Genomic DNA, 18,744 nt, shown 5'->3' with positions numbered 1-18,744 from the left:
TGTCAGTATGTGAACATACTACTATGACTCCTTCCTTAAACATTTCTGCTCCTTCCTCTCTGCTGATCCCTTCATATCAACCAGCAACCTGTGCACTGGTCTCTGCTGTCTGATTCTCCTTCCTGGTCTCCAGATGGGCTTGTGTCCCACTCTTTTCCTGATGTGCTCCATGTGGCCAAACCCGAAGGCTGATTCTCAGTCTTCAACTACGGCCCTTCCCCAGACTTCCTGAGTTCTCGTTCCCTTCTACTTAAAACCTGCTGTGTCTCCATTACTGGTCCCTCCTGCCTCCTCCACTCTGGATTGTGGGGATATCTTCAAACATTCTCTTTGTTGGCTCCACTCGCTTGTTTTTTTGCATATGATGAGTTCCAATTTTGTATTTTAGCCCATGCCTATATCCCTCAAGTGGACTGAGCTTCTACTTGGATGCCAGTCAGTGTCCAGTCAGCTTGCTGACCTTTCAGCCTCCAAATCCTCTCACAGCTTCCCAGCATCAACGGTGGGGAGTCTGTTCCTTAAGTCAGAACCTTGGAGCCATTCTGAGCACCTCAGTTTTCTTCATCTCATCTCTGATCTCTTATCTCTTCTGGAGTCTACCTTCAAAATGTATCTAGCAAGAGGTTGCTTTTCTCCCTCTGCCCCTGCCGTCTCCTGGCCCTAGCCTGGTAACTCCTGATGCCTGCTGCAGCCTGCGGGCTGATCTGCATCTGCCCTCACCCCTCAGTCTATCCTTGGCACAACAGCCAGAACGATCAGGGTGGAAACCAGATGGGTGCGACTGATGGCCTCTAGCTAGACTGATCAAGAAGAGACAAGATGCAAATCGCCGATGTAAGGGACAGAGGCCCCGCTGACAGCCGAAGGTGGCGGTGGCATTCTGTGATCAACAGCGTGCCAGCCCCGCAACAACTGAAATGAAACTGAAAAGTCCCTGAAAATGCAAACTGCCATGCTCATTGAAGAATAGGTGACCGCAGTGGTGTCTCGTGTGTTAAACTCAGGGTGGACAGCCTTTCAACAGAGAAATCCCAGGCCTAAATGGCATCATTGGTGAAGTCTACCAAACATTAACTGAGAAATAATGCTGATTCTATTGATTCTTCCATAAAATAGAAAGGGGGGAGTATTTCCCAATTTATTTACAATGGGCTTTACTTTTATACAAAAAGACAATGATAAGACAAGAAAATAAAATTGCAGATGCATATACCTCATGAGCAGAGATAGAAAAATCTTCAACTTTTGTAAAATAAAACTAGCAGTATATAAAAACAGATAACTCAAAATGACACAGCTTAGCCAAGCGTGGTGCTAGGCATGGGAGTGCAGCTTGTGATCCCAGTTTGTAATCTCAGCATTCGGGAGGATGAGATAGGAGGATCACGGTTCGCAGACAGCCTTAGCTACTTAGTGAGGCCCTCTGCAACTTAGTGAGACCCTGTTTCAAAACAAAGAATAAATAGGGAAGGGGCTGTAGCTTGGAGGTCGAATGCCCCTGGGTTCCATCCTCAGACCCACCAAAAAAAAAAAAAGGGAAAGGAAAATAAGGAAAGAAAGGAAAAAAAAAGGGGGCGGGGAGACACAGCTAGGGTTTATCCCAGGAATGCAAACCTGGTTCAATGTTCAATACTCAATATAATTTACTATAGCAAACAATGAAAACTGTGTGATATCTGATAAGTCACAGAGAAAAAGCATTTGACAAAATTCAACATTTATTCAGGATAAAAAAGTTAATATAAGGTCAGAATTAAAGAAATCTTCCTCAATTATATCATATCTTCTCATAGATATGATTCAGAATATCTGTGGGGAAATAAAAGCTAATGCCACATTCAACAAAGGAAGATTGACTTTAGCCACCCAAGATGGGGGACGAGGCAGAGATGTCCGCTACTGCCACCCAGCTCAGTGTTGTGCTTGAAGTTAGAGCCACGACAGTAAGGCAAGAAAAGAAATAGGATCAACAAATAAAAATGCCTCCGCTAACATAAAGTTGAAAGTCACTGAACTAGTGGGTATAACAAGGTCACAGGATACAGGTCAGTATATGATTGCACTTCTGTGTGCAATGATCACTTGAAACAAGAACAGAGGTTACATTAAAATACCACAACCATGAAAGACTTCTGCATTGCTAGACAGCTTTATAAAATCTATATGTAATATCTGTGTGCTGTAAATTTCAAATTCACGTAAGTATAATCACATCGAGCACTGTCCTGTTCATGGGTGGGAAGGAAGACAGTGTTGCTGAGATACCAGTTGTCCCATATTGATAATTAGAATCAAGGATCCCAGTAAAAATCCCAACTGGCTTTGTGGCAGGAATTTACAAATTAATTCTAAAATTTTTGTACAAACCTAAAAGAACTTGAATGACAGTTTTGAAAAACTAAATGCTATATTGATCATGTTAATGAAAGGGTAGAGACAGAATAGAAACACATTCATATAGTCAGCTAATTTTCAACAAAGTTGCAAAGGCAGTAAGAAGAAGATAATCATTTCTAACAAGTAGTTCTAGAAAATTTTGGATAGCCATATGCAAAAAGAAAAACATTCTCAACTCACACTGTCTTCATCTGTTCATGCTGCCTTTCCAAAATACCGAAGACACTGGCTTAAAAACAGAGATTTAGAGGTGATACCGGGCGTGGTGGTGCACGCTTGTAATCCCCACACTTAGGAGGCGGAGACAGGAGGATCGCACTGGTTCGAAGCCAGCCTCACTGGCTTAAGAGAGCCTGTTTCCGAAAAGATAAATATATAAAATAGGTCTGGGAGTGTAGCCCGGAGGTAGAAGGGTTTACAGGAACCCCAGGACCACACACACACAAAAAAAAAAAAACCCAAAACCCAAAAAACAGAGATTTAGAGCTGGGCATGGTGGCACACATATGTAATCCCTGCGCTTGGGAGGTGGAACCAGGAGGATCGCGCAGGTTCGAAGCCAGCCATGCTGGCTTAAGAAACTGTTTCCAAATAAAAATATAAAAAATAGGTGTCTGGGAGTGTATCCCAGAGGTATAAGGGTTTCCAGGAGCCCCAGTACCACCAAAAAACAAAAACAAACAAACAAACAACAGAGATTTAGCCGGGTGTGGTGGTGCATGCTTGTAATCCCCGTGCTTGGGAGACTAAGACAGGAGGATTGCAGTTTGAGGACAGCCTCAGCTACTTAGCAAGGCCCTTTGCAACTCAGTGAGACCCTGTTTCAAAATAAAGAATAAAAAAGAAGGGTGAGGGGTGTAGCTTGGAGGTAGAATGTCCCTGGGTTTCATCCCCAATACTGCAAAACAAACAAACAAACAAACAACCTAGAGATTTATTTTTCAGTTTTGGTGGCTGATCCAAGGTTTGGTCCAAACCTGAGGAGGTAGATTTTGTTCTGAGGCCTCTTCTCTTGGCTGGTAGGCAGTTGTTTTGATGCGGTCATCTCAGGGGCTGCCTTCTGAGTTCACAGGGTAAGACAGCACAATGAGATTGTAGCTGTCGTCTTATAGACACTGGTCCACCTTTATGACCACATTTTAAAATTAACTACATTTTATAGGCCTTATCTTCCAACATAGTCACATTGGTGGTCAGGCTTCTGCATTTGAATTTTGGGGAAACATAATCCAATCCATAGCATATACTTTCACCTATAAAACTGAAGTGGATCATAGACATATATATATAATCTAAAATTATAAAAACCTCTTGAAGAAAACACAGGAGAAAATTGTTGGCAACTTTGAATGAGGCAAATATTTCTTAAAACAACAAAATACATGAACTATAGAAGAAAAAAATCGATAAACTGAACTTCACCAAATTAAAACTTTTACCTGTAAACAGTGGTACACACCTGTGATCCCAGCAACTCAGTAGACTGAGTTCAAGGCCAGCCTGGGCAACATAGTGAAACCCTCTCTCATCAATCAATAAAAAATCTTTTGCTCTGCCGGGCGTGGTGGCGCACGCTTGTAATCCCCGCGCTTGGGAGGCAGAGACAGGAGGATCGCGCAGGTTCGAAGCCAGCCGCGCGTGCTGGTTTAGGAGACCCTGTTTCCAAAATGAAAATGTAAAAAATAGGTCTGGGAGTGTAGCCCGGAGGTAGAAGGGCTTCCAGGAACCCCAGTACCACCAAAAAAAAAAATGTTTTGCTCTTCAAAGATGCTTAAGGATTAGTGATATAACTCAGTGGAGCACTTGCCTAGTATGTACAAGGCTCTGGGTTCCATCCCCAGCACTACCAAAACAATAACATGAAAAGATAAGCCCAAGACTAGAAAAAAATTTTTCTTTACACATATCTAATATTGATAGGTATCTATAATACATAAAAAAATCCCAAAACTTCATAGAAAAAGTATTTGCTAAACAAATATCTGATATGTTACAACTTCATAAGAAAATAAGCGAGCTAGATACGCTAGTGCCTACCTATAATCTGTAATACTCAAGAAGAAGAGGTAGGAAGATTGCAAGTTCAAAGCCAGTCTGGGAAACTTTGAGAGACCCTGTCTCAAAATACATTTTAAAAAGGAGTGGGAGTATCTGGGTATGGTGGCATATGCCAAATACTGGTAATCCCAGTACTTGGGAGACTGAGGAGGATCACAAACTTGAAGCTATCCTCAGAAACTTAGTGAGACTCTGTTTCCAAATAAAAAATAAAATATGATTAGGAGTGTAGTTTGGATGGAACCCAGGGGTATTCTACCTCCAAGCTACACCCCCAACTGTATTTTTGCTGAGGGTAGCTTCAAATGACCTACCTCTGCTTCCTGAGTAGCTGAGACTACAGCCACATGCCACTGCACACAGCCATGCCTAATGCTGATTTGCACATTTGAGTTACTTTCTATTACTGGGCCATAGAAAATAATCTCAGCTTAAAACACTGATTCTAGGGACTGGAGATAGAGTACACTGGCAGACTGTGTTGAATCTCTAGCACTACAAGGGAAAAATGACTTCCCCCTTACCTTTAAAAATGTAATTTTTTTTCTGGATTAAATTTCAGTGTCTGCCCTTCTCCTTCTCCTCCTTCTCCTTCTCCTTCTCCTTCTCCTTCTTCATACTGGGGGTGGAACCCCGAGGCTTTCTACCTCCAGGCTATACTCCCAGACCTATTCTATATTTTATTTGGAAACAGGGTCTCACTAAGTTACCGAGAGCCTCACTAAGTTGCTGAGGCTGGCTTTGAACCTGTGCGATCCTCCTGTCTCAGCCTTCCAGGCGCGGGGATTACAAGCATGCGCCACCACGCCCAGCTACCCATCATTTTCTAATTCCTCAGCAGGCTCACAAGGCTCTGACTATGCTGTCCCCTTCCCCACCCTCAGAATGTCATTTGTAGTTCTGAGTCCAGTGCGTTTTCAGAAAAGATTCTTTGTTGCCTATGATGAGGCCTTCTTTTTAGTCCATTTGCTGTATCTCTAAGCCACTTTTATAAACTTGCTCAGGCTTATCCTTTGTCACAAGTTTCACTTAGAATAGCGTGCACTAGGGCCAAGTGTCTCAGACTTCTGAACAGTGAGCATCGGGATCATCCAGCGGTCTGTGGAAAGGCAGATCCGAGTCAGGTCTATGATGGGACTCATGTTTCTGCATTATCAGGTAGTCGGGGCAGGTCCAAACTCATGTACTAGGATAATTAAAATTACAGAACATCTTTCATTGTCTAACATTGTATTGATCCAAAAATTTAGTGAGATATTTATGAAAATGTTAAGCAGGGCAACTAGAATTTTTGTGCATTCCTTATGGGAATACAAAATGGTACATTCCCTTTGCCAAACAGTTTGCTATTACTTTTATAGCCTTGCCTTCCCCACTTAGGAAATGGAAACATACACACCCATACAGAAACTTGCATGCAAATGTTTATGGATTATTCATAACTGCCCAGAACTGTGAGCGACTCACGTGTCCTTCAGCTGGTGATGGGTAAACAGACACACTGATACAGTGAAGTAACGAAAAGGAAAAGCTGCTGGTGAGAGCACAGTCGCAGGTGATTCCCACATGCTTCGTGAGGGCGAGAGGAGCCTGTGTGTGTTGGGTACATCGCGTGGCGTTCTGGAGGGTGCGGAACTGTGGAGATGCAGCGTGTCAGTGGCTCCAGGCTGAGCGGCGAGGCACTGACTCAGCAGGCGCTCGGGGGTTGGGGGAGGCAGCTCTTCCCCATCTTGATTAGGTCAGTGAATACATTTACCACATTCATAGAGCAGGCAAACCATTCCCCACGTGTGAATTATGCCTTCATGAACCTTGTTTTAAGAGGTTACACTAGATTGTCTTATCCTTCTGGCTTCCTACCTGGAGCCTCTCGCCTGCTCCTCTTCTCTGCCCACTGCTGCCCTCCTGGCTCTCTTGCCTTTGCCCTGGTGGGTCTCCTGCTCTCAGTCTCGCACCCATGCTGCCTTGCTTGTAGGCATCTTCCTGACCTCTCTGTTGAAGACTGAGCCCTCTGCCGACTTACCCTACTCCACTCTTCTTTTCCTGTCCTTGGCACTTTTCACTGTCCTGCATACAGACTTATTTTTTACTTTCTGCCACTGTTCTATAGAATAGAGCAGTGCAAACCCCAGAACAGTAGTTTTTGTTTTTTGTCTTATCATCTACAACAGCACTCGACATCCAGTGGGTGCTCAGGAAACACAGTTAAATATTCCTTCCGTTCCTTCCTGCTACCATATTCCTTCCAAATCCCCATTGCCAGCCCTACACACGCGTATGCATGCAGTATGCATATATGTACATGGGTACTTATGTACCTACAAGCACACATAAGCACACACATGCACAGGAGACATGTACCCTGTTCACATAAGCACATGTGTGCATAATTGCCATGTGTTGTGCACACCAGCACATGGACATACAGTGGACACGTACCTGTGGACACACATATACTTGTCCATCACGTGCTGTCCTGGAGGGCACCAGCGTGGAGAGTGGAGTCTCTTCTTCCAGCATTGTCTGCATCCCATCTTCCCCCCAAACCACCCTCATCCACCCCAACAGCCTGCCTCAGCTTTGCCTGGATGGAGGCCGTGGGGTCGCCTCTGATGTCTGTCTCCCCTTCCTCTGTCTTGCCCAGCTGGGACAAAGCAGCACCAGTGTGACGCAGAGCTGAGGAAGGAAATTTCTTCTGTGTGGGCAAATCTGCCCCAGAAGACTCTGGATTTACTGGTACCACCCCACAAGCGTAAGTGTGAGGATGACAAATACCCTCTTTCGCCACTTTCCCAACCCCTCAGAGGCACAGAGGGAGAGGCAGGGGCATGTTGTCTTGGGGAGGTTGCCTCCTCCTCTTGGTCTGCCCTGTAGGGACACTGGGCAGCACAGTGACTGTGGGAGGTGACCTGGGGTCCCCTTAGTGTGGGTAACATATTAAAATAAACATTAGGAGAAGGGCAAAGAGGGAATCCTAGCTAGGGGTGCAGAGACAGAGGAGGTACTTAAGAGGGGCCTCAGGATGAGTCAGATCCACTCAGGGTGAGACAGGTGCAGCATTGGGAGGAGCCCTAGAGCTGTGTCCTGTTCTGCTGGAGAGCCCATCAGCCCCAACGCATTTCCCAAAGTCCACATGGTGGGACGATGAAGAGGCTTCCTCCTCACTCTACGGTGCCCACTCCTCCGTGCCTTCTCTGCGTTCCTCCTCCAAACCTCCACCTTTGAGTCCTTTTCTGCTCTTCTTTCTAGCTGATGAGATGACAGTGGGGAAAGTCTATGCAGCTCTAATGATATTTGACTTCTACAAACAGAACAAAACCACCAGAGACCAGATTCACCAAGGCCCAGGAGGCCTATCCCAGGTACTAGGCTCTAGGACTCCCCAGAAGTAACTCTCATGCCTCTCAGTCCCTGGTCCCCTCTGGAAATTGGGCAGTGGTGGTAGACCCACACCCTTCTTGGAAAAAGCACAGTGACAGAAGGAGAAAGGCTCACTCTGCCTTCCTACTCTTCATTACATTCCCTGGTTGTGCTGGGGAACCCCTGACTCGGAGAGCTGCTTTTCGGGGGGAGAGGGGAAGGGGGCTGGAACAGAGGCCCTGGGTGACATTTCTTCCAGTGGTAGGTGGGAGAAGGAAGGTGCCAAATGTGTCTGAGGAGGAGTCTTCGTCAGGAAGAAGCAGAACTGATTGTCTCTGCACTCTGTCAGCCACCACAGAGACCGCCCAAGGCCACTGGTTGGCCCAGGGGCACTGTTGGCTCTACTCATGGCTCTTGACTGGGAAGGGCTGGGCCCTTTTCCTGTGGCCGTCACAGCCATGTCCTCAGTGGTCACACAGAGGCTCTGTCTGGAGAGTTCTGTAGACTCACACGCCCCTGAGACGCTTGCCCAGCATTGGGATGGGACACCTGGTGCTTGTTCTATGCAAGGGCAGACTCACTGGTCATTCCTACAGTCCCTTCAGCCCAGAGGACCTCTTGATGCAGGATGGAACGCTGACCTGGGCTTGGAGAGCTGGCCTGTCATGCGATGCTGAGGACACCTCATAAGTACGCAGACCTGGCCCCTTACAGCTCTTCCTCTCTGTGTGTCCTTTGCAGATGGGTCCCGTATCCCTGTTCCACCCTCTGAAGGCCACCCTGGAGCAGACGCAGCCAGCTGTGCTCCGAGGAGCTCGGGTTTTCCTTCAGCAGAAGAGTTCCACCTCTCTCAGCAATGGTGGGGCTATGTGAGTTCTGGGTGCAGGATGGGTAGGGAGGGTACCAAATTCAGTGGGGGAGAAAGAAAAAAAATCCATCACTTCCCACTGAAGGGAGAAGGGGCTTATCTGGAGCCTTGTTAGGCCATAAGAGTCCAATCCTGGTTTCAGGGAGTGCCCACCCCACTGAGAGTGCCCCCAGAGGCTGGCTAGCTGTGGAGCATGGAACCCTACGAGGGTTGCTACCACAAGTGGGTTTTTATTTTCCAGGTTTCTAACTGTGAACTTAGGTCCTGTGGCTTCAGATAGGCAACACGGAGCTGCTGGATGAGATAGTTCAGCTCTTCTGACATTCTAGAAAGCGTGCTCCTAGGATGCTTGTCTCTGCTCCAGACTCTGCTCGGTTGCTGGCCTCTAGTCCCTTCAGACCATTCAGAAAATGTCTCCACTTCTAGCCCAGCCTTCCTCCCCTACCTGTCAGTGCTCTCACCTCCTGGCTCCTCAGAGACATTGTCCTCCCAAATCCCAATTTTGGAATTAACTTCCAAGGCTGTTGTATTTCATAGACAAATTGGTCAGGTCCTTTTGTCACAATTTTTCTCTTACCATAACATTTCTTGGTCACAAACTACCATGTTTCTTCTCATTCAGGGTGGGGATTGGTGCTGGAGGGGGCAGGCTTCACAGGGACAGGGCTCTTACAGGCTTCCTGGACAGCAGCTCCTGCGTGAGGCACATGGTCACATGTGCTCATCACCCATCAGTTCCAGTTGGCCCAGCTGCCTTGTGCTGGTTCAAGAATGACAAGTTCAGGCTGTGTACTGTGTTTAGGCTCCTGCCTCATTGGGCAACATCCCATCTGCCAGAGTACTGTGCAGCCAGGCCCATGTTCAAGTTGGGCAGTGAGCAGTGCAAAAGAGAGCTTGGGCTACAGGTGCTCTGAATCCAGGGATCCCTATTCAGCACCAGCCCTGCCCCCAGCCTCTCTCTCTTTGCCATGAGTTGTCTGGGGTCCCACTTTTCATTTGAACAGATGATTCTGAGTGTATGTAAAAGTGACTGTGTCACTGTGTGAATTGTGAATGTGGGCATGAATGTGAAAGTGTGAGAGTGAATGTGTTACCGTGTAAGATCACATTGAGAGAGTGTGGACAGGACATACACGTGTGTGTGTGTGTATGTGTGTGTGTGGGTGTGTGTGTGGGTGTTGGAGAGGATGTGCATGTATGTTTGTTGGAGAGCATGTGTGTGGATGTGTCTCAAAGAGGTTGTGTGTTGAAGGGGATGTGTATGTTAGGGTGTGTGTGTGTGTGTGTGTGCATGCATGCACATTGGAGTGGAATGTGCATGGATGTGTGTGCCTATGTGTTGGAGAGGGTATTGATTGTGTGTTTGCATGCATGTGTGTGTTTGATAGGGTATGTCTGTGCATGCATGCATTGGAGAGAGCATGAGGTGTTTGTTTGGGCTCATCTGAACCAAACTTTCAGGAAGAAATTAACTTTACTTCCTTCATTATAGCTTTGTGTGTGTGTGTGTGTGTGTGGTACTGGGGGGTGGAACCCAGAGGCTTTCTACCTCCAGGCTATACTCCCAGAGCTATTTTTTTATATTTTATTTGGAAACAGGGTCTCACTAAGTTGCTGAGAGCCTCACTAAGTACCTGAGGCTGGCTTCGAACCTGTGCGATCCTCCTCTCAGCCTCCCAAGTGCAGGGATTACAAGCATGTGCCACCATGCCCAGCCATTACAGCTTTTTCATAAGACAATTACAGCTTTTTTAGGGAAGGTAAATAAAAACCTTATCAGACTGGTTGGGCACTGGCCTCTGACTTCAGGGTTGGAAGTACCTCGAGTCCAGACCTGCGCATGCCACATGTTGGCTGGATGTGCCTGCCATGCTCTTGAAGGACAAAGGGTGATTCTCACAGAAACCCTGTGAGGGATGTGCCTGGATTGCTGTGTCTGTGCCACCACTATGGTTAGAAGTGTAGTCAGCCGGGTTGTCTCCATGTTGAGCTCCAGGTGTGAGCAGCAACCTTTGTGGCCACTAATGTCATGAGTGTGAGTGAGCCCACCCAGCACATCCAATGCTAGTTGAGAGCCCTGGTGTGAGTATGCAGAGAGAGGCTCAGAGCCTAGTGAGGGCAGGCAGGGGCAAGTTGTGCAGCTTGACACCTGAGCAAACACCGGAAGGGTGGAAAGGGCTTCAGAATGGGGTGCTTGGGGAGGCAAGGAGGCGCCTCCAGCAAGGGGCCACTGTGCGTTAATGTCAGCAGCATCTCTTCAGCTACTGTTCATTTGCCCAAGCTTCACCTCTCATTCCATCATGGTCTTGTGCACAGGGATGAGCTCTGCATCCATCTCACAGATGCATTCCTGTGCAAAGCTGAGGACACATTGATTGTCCCAGGTCAGGAAACGATGGGCCCAGGCTTCCCTCAAAATGAGCTCTCTGCCTTGGAGCCTCATTCTGCTCCAACCCATATGGGGCCCGTGTCCCTCGATGAGCCTGCACTTGGGTTCAGAGTATGTATCCATGTAGGAACTCCTATGTTGTGAAATGGCTTGTTCTGTCCCTGAAGGGGATGAGTGGACAGACACCTGACTTTGTGTGGCTGGTGGGCATTCCTGGCAGTTTGGAGCACTGGGCTCCTGTGTGGGTATTCTGCAGCCCATGAGTCTCCAGCCTCTACGGAACATCCCTCTTCTTTTCTGCAGACAAACCCAAGAGAGTGGCATCAAGGAGTCCTTGTCCTGGGGCACCCAGAGGACCCAGGATGCACCCTGTGAGACCAGGGCACCCTTGGAGCGTGGCCACTCTGCAGAGATCCCTGTGGGGCAGCCAGGAACACTGGTGAGCCCTCACTGGAGTGGGTGTGTTAGACTCGAGCAGGTAGGGTAAAACAGCACCTCGTGTGGTGTGACTGGGGCCTGCTGTCCCCCCAGGCTGTGGATGTCCAGATGCAAAACGTGGCGCTGAGGGACCCTGATGGGGAGCCCCAACCTGGGCTGGAGAGCCAGGGCCGAGCTGCCTCTATGCCCCGCCTGGCGGCAGAAACACAGGTGGGTGGTCTTGGAGGAATCTGGGCATAACCATGTGCATCCTGGAGTGAGGAGAAGCAGGTACCTGTGCATCCCCACCGGGAGCCTCCCTGAGAGCCTTTGCAGACTGGATACCTTCAGCCCCCATGGTCTTCCAAAACACTGTGGGCCTCACAGGGTAGCCCACCCCTCAGAGCCTTCTAGAAGGAGACAGGGGCCTTGGCCCCAAGCTCTGAACCCCCAGCTCTAGTGTCTCTTCCTCTTCCCTTCCTGGGACCCCATTGTTGCACCACAGCCACCCCCGTTCAGAAAACGGTGCGTCATGCTCAGCCGATGCTTCTGATCGAAGCTCTGGGATGACCCTTCTTGTCCTTGTCCCTGGACGCCCTTCCCTCTCAGTCCCCTGGGAGGTCCATCTCTTCTGGTATACATTTGACTAAGGGAGCAGGAATGCTCACCTAGAGATGGCTGAGGCTTTGAACACACCCAAGGGTAAGCTGCTTTCCCAAGGACACAGAGAAGGGACTGCTAGGTCCCTACTTCTGAAGCAGAGAAGCTGGTGTACCTGGAGGGCCTGCCATGCTGTGCATTCTCCACCTCACCTCCTCCTCGTAGCTCCTGGTGTGGACCTTTAGCATGGGAGGGGGTAGTCCCCTCCCATCCCCTTGCTGTCTGCCCTTTGCAGGATCCGTGCTTTTGTGGCCTCGCCCTCACCCTTTCTATCCTCTTTCCCCTCTCCTCGCCTCTTTCTGCCCTATTTCCACCAAGCCCAGGTTGATCTTCAGGCTGCCCCAGGCTGGACCAAGGGCTGAGCCACTCCCTCCTCACCCTCGAGGAGCATTGGCTGTGACTGAGCTTTCAGGGAGGGTGCCTTCCACTGGTCCTGACTCAGGCCAAGCCCTCAGACAGGTTGAGAAAACAACCCCATGCAGTTGGTGAGGCAGCCATGGCTCCACCTGGGGTTCTGTGGCCAACCCAGTAGCCCCCTTCCTGGCAGGACCCGTGGCCCACACAGGGTTGGCAGGGGTGGGGGTCTTCTGTACCAGGCCTGGCTCCTGACTTGACTTGAGCAGCTCTTCTGCCCCATAGTCCCAGTGTCCCCAGGTGCACTCAGGACATGCTCCTTTGTCCTTACTCCCTGCCCTCAGCCTGCCCCTGATGCCAGCCCCATGAAACGTTCCGTCTCCACGCTGGCCCAGCGCCCCCATGGGACCCACCTCTGCAACGCTGTCCTGGACCGCCCTCCCCCTAGCCAGGCACCACATCACCACCACCACCGCTGCCACCGCCGCAGGGACAAGAAGCAGAGGTCCCTAGAGAAGGGGCCCAGCCAGCCTCCTGACACAGATGGCGGTGCGTGTGGAGGGCTCGGGGGGCCTTGGTGTTCTTGGCCCGAGTTGGATGCAGCCCAGGGGACCCTCTTCCTTGGTGTAGCTCATGGCCTGAGGGTGGGTGGGAGGAGACATAGTTTGGGGACAAGGCAGGACCGGGTAGCCCACCCCTTTCTCTTCCTGGCACTGCTGAGGTCAGTCCTGCTGCCCCTGGAGTGGGGGGTGGGCCTGTGCTGGGTTCAGCCGAGATGACCTCCTCTCTTCCTGGGCCAGCCCCAAACAGTGCCGTGGGGCCCAGCTTGCCCCCAGGAGAGGGGCCCACAGGCTGCCGGCGTGAGCGCAAGCAGGAGCGGGGCCGCTCACAGGAACGGAGGCAGCCTTCGTCATCCTCCTCAGAGAAACAGCGCTTCTACTCCTGCGACCGCTTCGGAGGTCGTGAACATCCACAGCCCAAGCCCCCCCTCAGCAGCCACCCCACATCTCCTACAGCTGGGCCGGAGCCAGGACCCCACCCACAGGTAAGCAGTGGCCTTCCTCGCCCCATGATCCCCAAGGGCCCAAGCTCCCTCTGCCCCTGCCCACCTCCCTGGCTGCTGTGTCCCTGGGATGGTTCCAAATCCTCACCGCTCTCTTCCAGCAGCTTCTTTCCTCTCTTCCCTGATGGTAGACATCTGACCTATGGTCTGTCCTCACTCCTGCCCCTGTGCGGGCCCCTCCACCTCTCCTCCTGGTCCCCACCCTGCCTCCTGCTTCCTCGAAGCCCGTGGCCTGTGTGCCCCACACTGTTTGGTTTTCATTCTTTATTTGCTGTTTCCTTTTCATGTAGGGTAGTGGTTCAGTTAATGGGAGCCCCTTGCTGTCAACATCTGGTGCTAGCACCCCGGGCCGAGGTGGGCGGAGGCAGCTGCCCCAGACCCCCCTGACCCCCCGCCCCAGCATCACTTACAAGACGGCCAACTCCTCACCCGTCCACTTCGCTGGGGCTCAGAGCAGCCTCCCCGCCTTCTCCCCTGGCCGGCTCAGCCGCGGCCTTTCTGAACACAACGCTCTGCTGCAGAGAGACCCCCTGAGTCAGCCCCTGGCTCCGGGATCTCGCATTGGCTCCGACCCATACCTGGGCCAGCGTCTGGACAGCGAGGCTTCTGCCCACACTCTGCCTGAGGACACACTCACCTTTGAGGAGGCCATGGCCACCAACTCGGGCCGCTCCTCCAGGACTTCCTACGTGTCCTCCCTGACCTCCCAGTCCCACCCTCTCCGCCGTGTGCCCAATGGCTACCACTGCACTCTGGGACTCAGCACCGGTGGCCGGGCACGGCACAGCTACCACCACCCTGACCAAGACCACTGGTGCTAGCTGCACCGCGGCTGCCCACACCTGCAGGCAGCAGGCGCGGGCTCCAGTTGATGAGTTTTATCATCCACGCTGGGCTCCAGGGTTGCAGCCCCAGAAGGGTCCTTGCCTCATGGCCTCTGTGGTGGAGGCCACCATTCCTCTCTCTCCCCCTCCTTTTACACTGGATGGACTAATAAAGCCCCTTCGTAGAGGGATGTGGCTCTCTAACCCCCGTGTGCTGCCTTCCTGGGTCTCGTGCCACGATCCACTCCTAGGCACAAAGTGGCTGAGCTGAGATGGACCCGCGGGTCCAAATCTATGTCATGGCTGCCTCCAGGATCTGGAGTGGTAACTCAGAGCCTTTTTTAGGAGGTGTAAGTCTTGTGGGGATGGGTTATGGTGTGGAGGGCAGGGCATACCTGGAGCCATGGGACAGAGCCCAGCCCCGGCCTGGCAGTCCTTGCCAGCTTCCATAATCCTGCCCTTGTTGTCCTCGGCACTGACCCTCGAGTGTATGTGGAGGTGGACCAGATGCCCTGCCTTCCCTGGACACTGCTTGCCCAACAGGACCAAAGCTGGAGAAAGTCCTTCCTGGTGGTTCTGGTTTTTAGTCACAACACCCTTCACCTTTTGTTATTTCTATATACTTGATCTATAAAAATATAAAACAAGAAAAATGGGGGAGGAAATGTCAACAGGATTTTAAAAAACCAACCTGTAGGAAGGTATCCAGTTTTCATGGTGTGTGCAAGGAGACGCTCTGTCTGGACTCTGCCTGGCTCTGTGGACCCGACAACCTGGTTCCCACTGCCTGACCAAGTGCCTGGCCTCGGGTTCCTGGCATCTTGTGCAAGGTGAGGCCTTGGAGCCACATCAGGTAGGCTGTGTGAGAACTGCCTAGAACAGCAAACAGAGGGAAAGCTCGTGTCAGTGGGGCACACCAGACATAGCCACAGCATCACAGCTGGCAACAGCAGCTGCACCCATGCTCCCCCCATGAGCAAGGGCAGCGGGAAGGCAGAACTGCAGAGTGTGTGCTCACGCGAGGCATTTTCAATCTGTTCTATATCTGATTCTCAGGGATGGGATGCCTGCCAAATAGGGCATGAACTCTGTCATGTGTGAAGTAAGTTTCACTGAAGGCTGACGAGAGCAGAAGGCTAGTGAGGAAGAGTGGGGCGGTGGCGGGTGGGCCGCGTACCGTCAGGGCAGGAGGTGACTGACTGGCAGGGCTGGTTCCTAGGCTGAGGCTGGGTATCTAGAGCACTGCACATTCCTGGCCTCGGGCACGGAGAGGCAATAGCCAAATGAAGCATAATCTCATGGCCGCTGTCCAAAGGGAAGGCCCAAACTCAAGATGGCATTCAGTGTACACACTGTGGAAGACTGTCTGTCTTGTGAAGAAAAGGTGCATGTAGGTGAGTCCATTGCTGTATCCTCCATGTTTTGAGACTTCAGATGATCTCTGTGGATTGTTGGCTTCTACCCCCATGATTCTTCTCAAAGAAGCTGTGTGTGATGTGTGTGCGTGTCTGTTCACAGGAGATACGGGTGTGTGTGATATGTTCACGGAGTGGATGTTGTTAACCATAGGGCTATGCAACAAAAGACACATTTAATAGAAACAAACACACAAGACCACCCCCTGGTCTAGGGTTTCAGCATGATTGTGACCAAACCTTTTTATACAATTTCCTTATGTGAAGGCACAACACTCTGAAACTTAACGATAGCAGAGTATTTTATTCCAATAGGGTAAAATTAAACTGGACTCTTAGACTGCGCATGTGACTCTACCCTGTTGCAAAGGGGAAGGATGTGCATTTGATACTGATGTTTTGTCTCTGTTCCCACCCTGCCCATGTTATCTTGGGTGTTGAATGTATACATTCCATGTATAACAACAGCTGTCTCCCCAGGTAGTCATGAGTCAAGAACTATCTTTTTCTAGATCCACACAATCTAGCCTTCTTGCCTGGATTCTTCTAGGCATTGTCATTCATGACATTTACAATGAGGGGGAATGGAGACATCATGTCTTATTTTCCTGGCTTTGGGTTTGTTTCTGTACCGTCTCTTCTCAAGCTATTGTTTGTTTCCCCTGAAATCTCATAGTGAGTTGCCAAATTTGAGATGCATCAACCAGCTGTCTGCATCTGGAACCTGTCAAGCAGTGGCTGTAGTTTGAACAAGTTATGTGTGCATGTAAAATATATACATATATACATTATACAAGTATGTGCATGAAATGTATATCTTCGTACTTTTGATACAATGTACTCATTTGTTAATTTTTAATTATATTTGATATAAACTGAAGGTTTGTTGCAAAACTTTATATTTAACAACAGTGTTAAAAAGAGAGAGAGAAGTCCTAACCATGCAACACAACTGGGATCTACTTTAAAAACAGTCCTGATTGACTAGTTTGCTGCCTGAGTAATATTTACAACCAAACTTTGGATTCTGCTATTGTTTCTACAATGACATTTTGTATGAAGCAACGTCCTTGGATTAAAATAAAAAACTTAGCAAAAACAAACAAACAAACCAAACATCATGGTGTTGCTGGGCGGTGCATGGGGACAGCGTGTCTTAGTTTGTTGGATGGGTGGGGCACACTGCCAAGAAGGCTCAGGAGAAGTTGGAACTTATGCAGTTTGCCTGTGGGTCCTAATCAGAATTCAAGTGTGAGCCAGGTGTGGTGGCACATCCCTGTAATTCCAGTACTTGGAAGGCTGAGATAGGTGGACCACAGGTTTGAGGACAGCCTCAGCAACATAGCAAGACTCTCAGCAATTTAGTGAGACCCAGTCTCAAAATAAAAAAAAATAGTCCTGGGAGTATAGCGTAGAGGTAGAATGCCTTTGGGTTTAATCACCAGTACCCCCAACACACATGCACAATGCATATGTGATCAATGGCTCATAACCAGTGTGCACTGTGAGAAGCCCAGAGTGTGGGAAAATCTGTGGTTTAAGACTCCCAGGAAGAGCCGGGCATAGTGGTGCAGGCTTGTAATCCCAGCACTTGGGAGGCTGAGACAGGAGCATCACACAGGTTCAAAGCCAGCTTAAGCTACTTAGTGAGGCTCTCAGCAACTTACTGAGACCCTGTTTCCAAATAAAATATTAAATAGGGCTGGGGGTATAGCCTGGAGGTAGAATGCACCTGGGTTCCATCCCCAGTACCATAAAAAAAAAAAAAAGAATCCCAGGAGCCTCCTTGATGAGAACTGCAGACTAGACTACACAAACGCCTTCTGGGTTTAAAGCACCCAGGGATTTCTGTGGTGAGGGCTGCAGAGCCAGACTACACCACCCAGAGTCCTCAGGCTCAGCTCTCAAGGGCCTCCGCAGAGACAGACTGCATCACCCAGAGTCCATGGGGCAGCTCCCTAGGGGCTCTGCAGAGAGGGCTGCGGAAGAATAGACAGACCACACTACCCAGGGTCCTCAAGGGCAGCTTCTTGGGGCTCTTTGAAGACAGTGCAGAAGTAGAGACATGTTATACTACCTAGAGTCCTTGGAGGCAGCTTCCTGTGGGCTTCATGGAAACAGTGGTGGAAGTAGAGCCAGACTACATTCCCTAAAGTCCTCGGGGGCAGCTTCCAGAGGAGGCACTCTGAGAAGATGCCTGCAGAATTAGGGCCAGACTATACTACCCAGATCCCTCAGGAGTAGCTTCCTAGGGCTCTTTGAAAAGGCTGTGGAAATAGAGGCAGATTATACTACCCAGAGTCTTGGGGACAGTTTCCCGGGGCTCCAGGAAGAGTCTGCAAAAGTAGACCTGAACCTCACTATCCAGTATCCTCAGGGGAAGCTCCCAGGTGCCTCCAAGATGAGGGCAGTGGAAGAAGAGCCATGCTACCAAGAGTCCCTGAGGGAAACATCCTAGGGGCACTGTGAAGAGGGTGTGGAAGTCAAGCCAGACTGTGTTACCCAGAGCACTAAGGAGCAATTTCCTGGGGGCTCCACAGAGAGGGCTACAAGAAGCAAAGCCAGACTGGAGTCTAAGCTTAGGTTTAGGGTTAGATGTTAGGGTTTGGATTAGGTTAAGTGACAAGGGGTTAGGTAATTAGGGTTAGGGTGTTAGAGGGTTATGGTTAGGGTTTCAGTTAGAAGTTAGCTTTGGGGTTGTGGTTGGCATTAGGGTCAGGGTTAGGGACAGGGTCAGGGTTTAAAGTTAGGATTAGGGGTTAGGATTGGGGTTGGGGTAAAGGTTACGGTTAGGATTAAGGGTTAGGGGCTAGGGTTGGTGTTAGAGTTAGGGTAGGGCTTATGATTAGTGTTAGGGTTAGGGTTAGGGTTAGGAGTTTGTGTTAGATTTAGGTTTGGGGTTGGGGATTGGAGTTGGGGTTTAGTGTTAGGGTTTAGGA

The 18,744-nt window shown here is 49.9% G+C and overlaps 1 protein-coding gene across 1 annotated transcript in view; it reads left to right on the top strand.

Moving 5' to 3' along the window:
• CACNA1B (calcium voltage-gated channel subunit alpha1 B) overlaps positions 1 to 14,387 on the top strand; it is a gene marked incomplete at both ends in the record, with an annotated part of 192,014 nt that extends 177,627 nt beyond the window's left edge. The window contains 8 exons of the mRNA XM_080708432.1: positions 7,100 to 7,207; positions 7,705 to 7,817; positions 8,557 to 8,684; positions 11,376 to 11,511; positions 11,604 to 11,720; positions 12,848 to 13,052; positions 13,304 to 13,548; positions 13,857 to 14,387. Of these exons, the coding sequence (XP_080564558.1) occupies positions 7,100 to 7,207; positions 7,705 to 7,817; positions 8,557 to 8,684; positions 11,376 to 11,511; positions 11,604 to 11,720; positions 12,848 to 13,052; positions 13,304 to 13,548; positions 13,857 to 14,387 (1,583 nt within the window). The remainder of the gene's footprint in view (positions 1 to 7,099; positions 7,208 to 7,704; positions 7,818 to 8,556; positions 8,685 to 11,375; positions 11,512 to 11,603; positions 11,721 to 12,847; positions 13,053 to 13,303; positions 13,549 to 13,856) is intronic.
• Positions 14,388 to 18,744: the final 4,357 nt, after the last annotated feature.

This window comes from Muscardinus avellanarius, assembly GCF_963383645.1.
Source record: "Muscardinus avellanarius genome assembly, chromosome: 13".
Taxonomy (NCBI): Eukaryota; Metazoa; Chordata; class Mammalia; order Rodentia; family Gliridae; genus Muscardinus; species Muscardinus avellanarius.
This window is presented reverse-complemented; position numbering and strand designations above follow the sequence as displayed.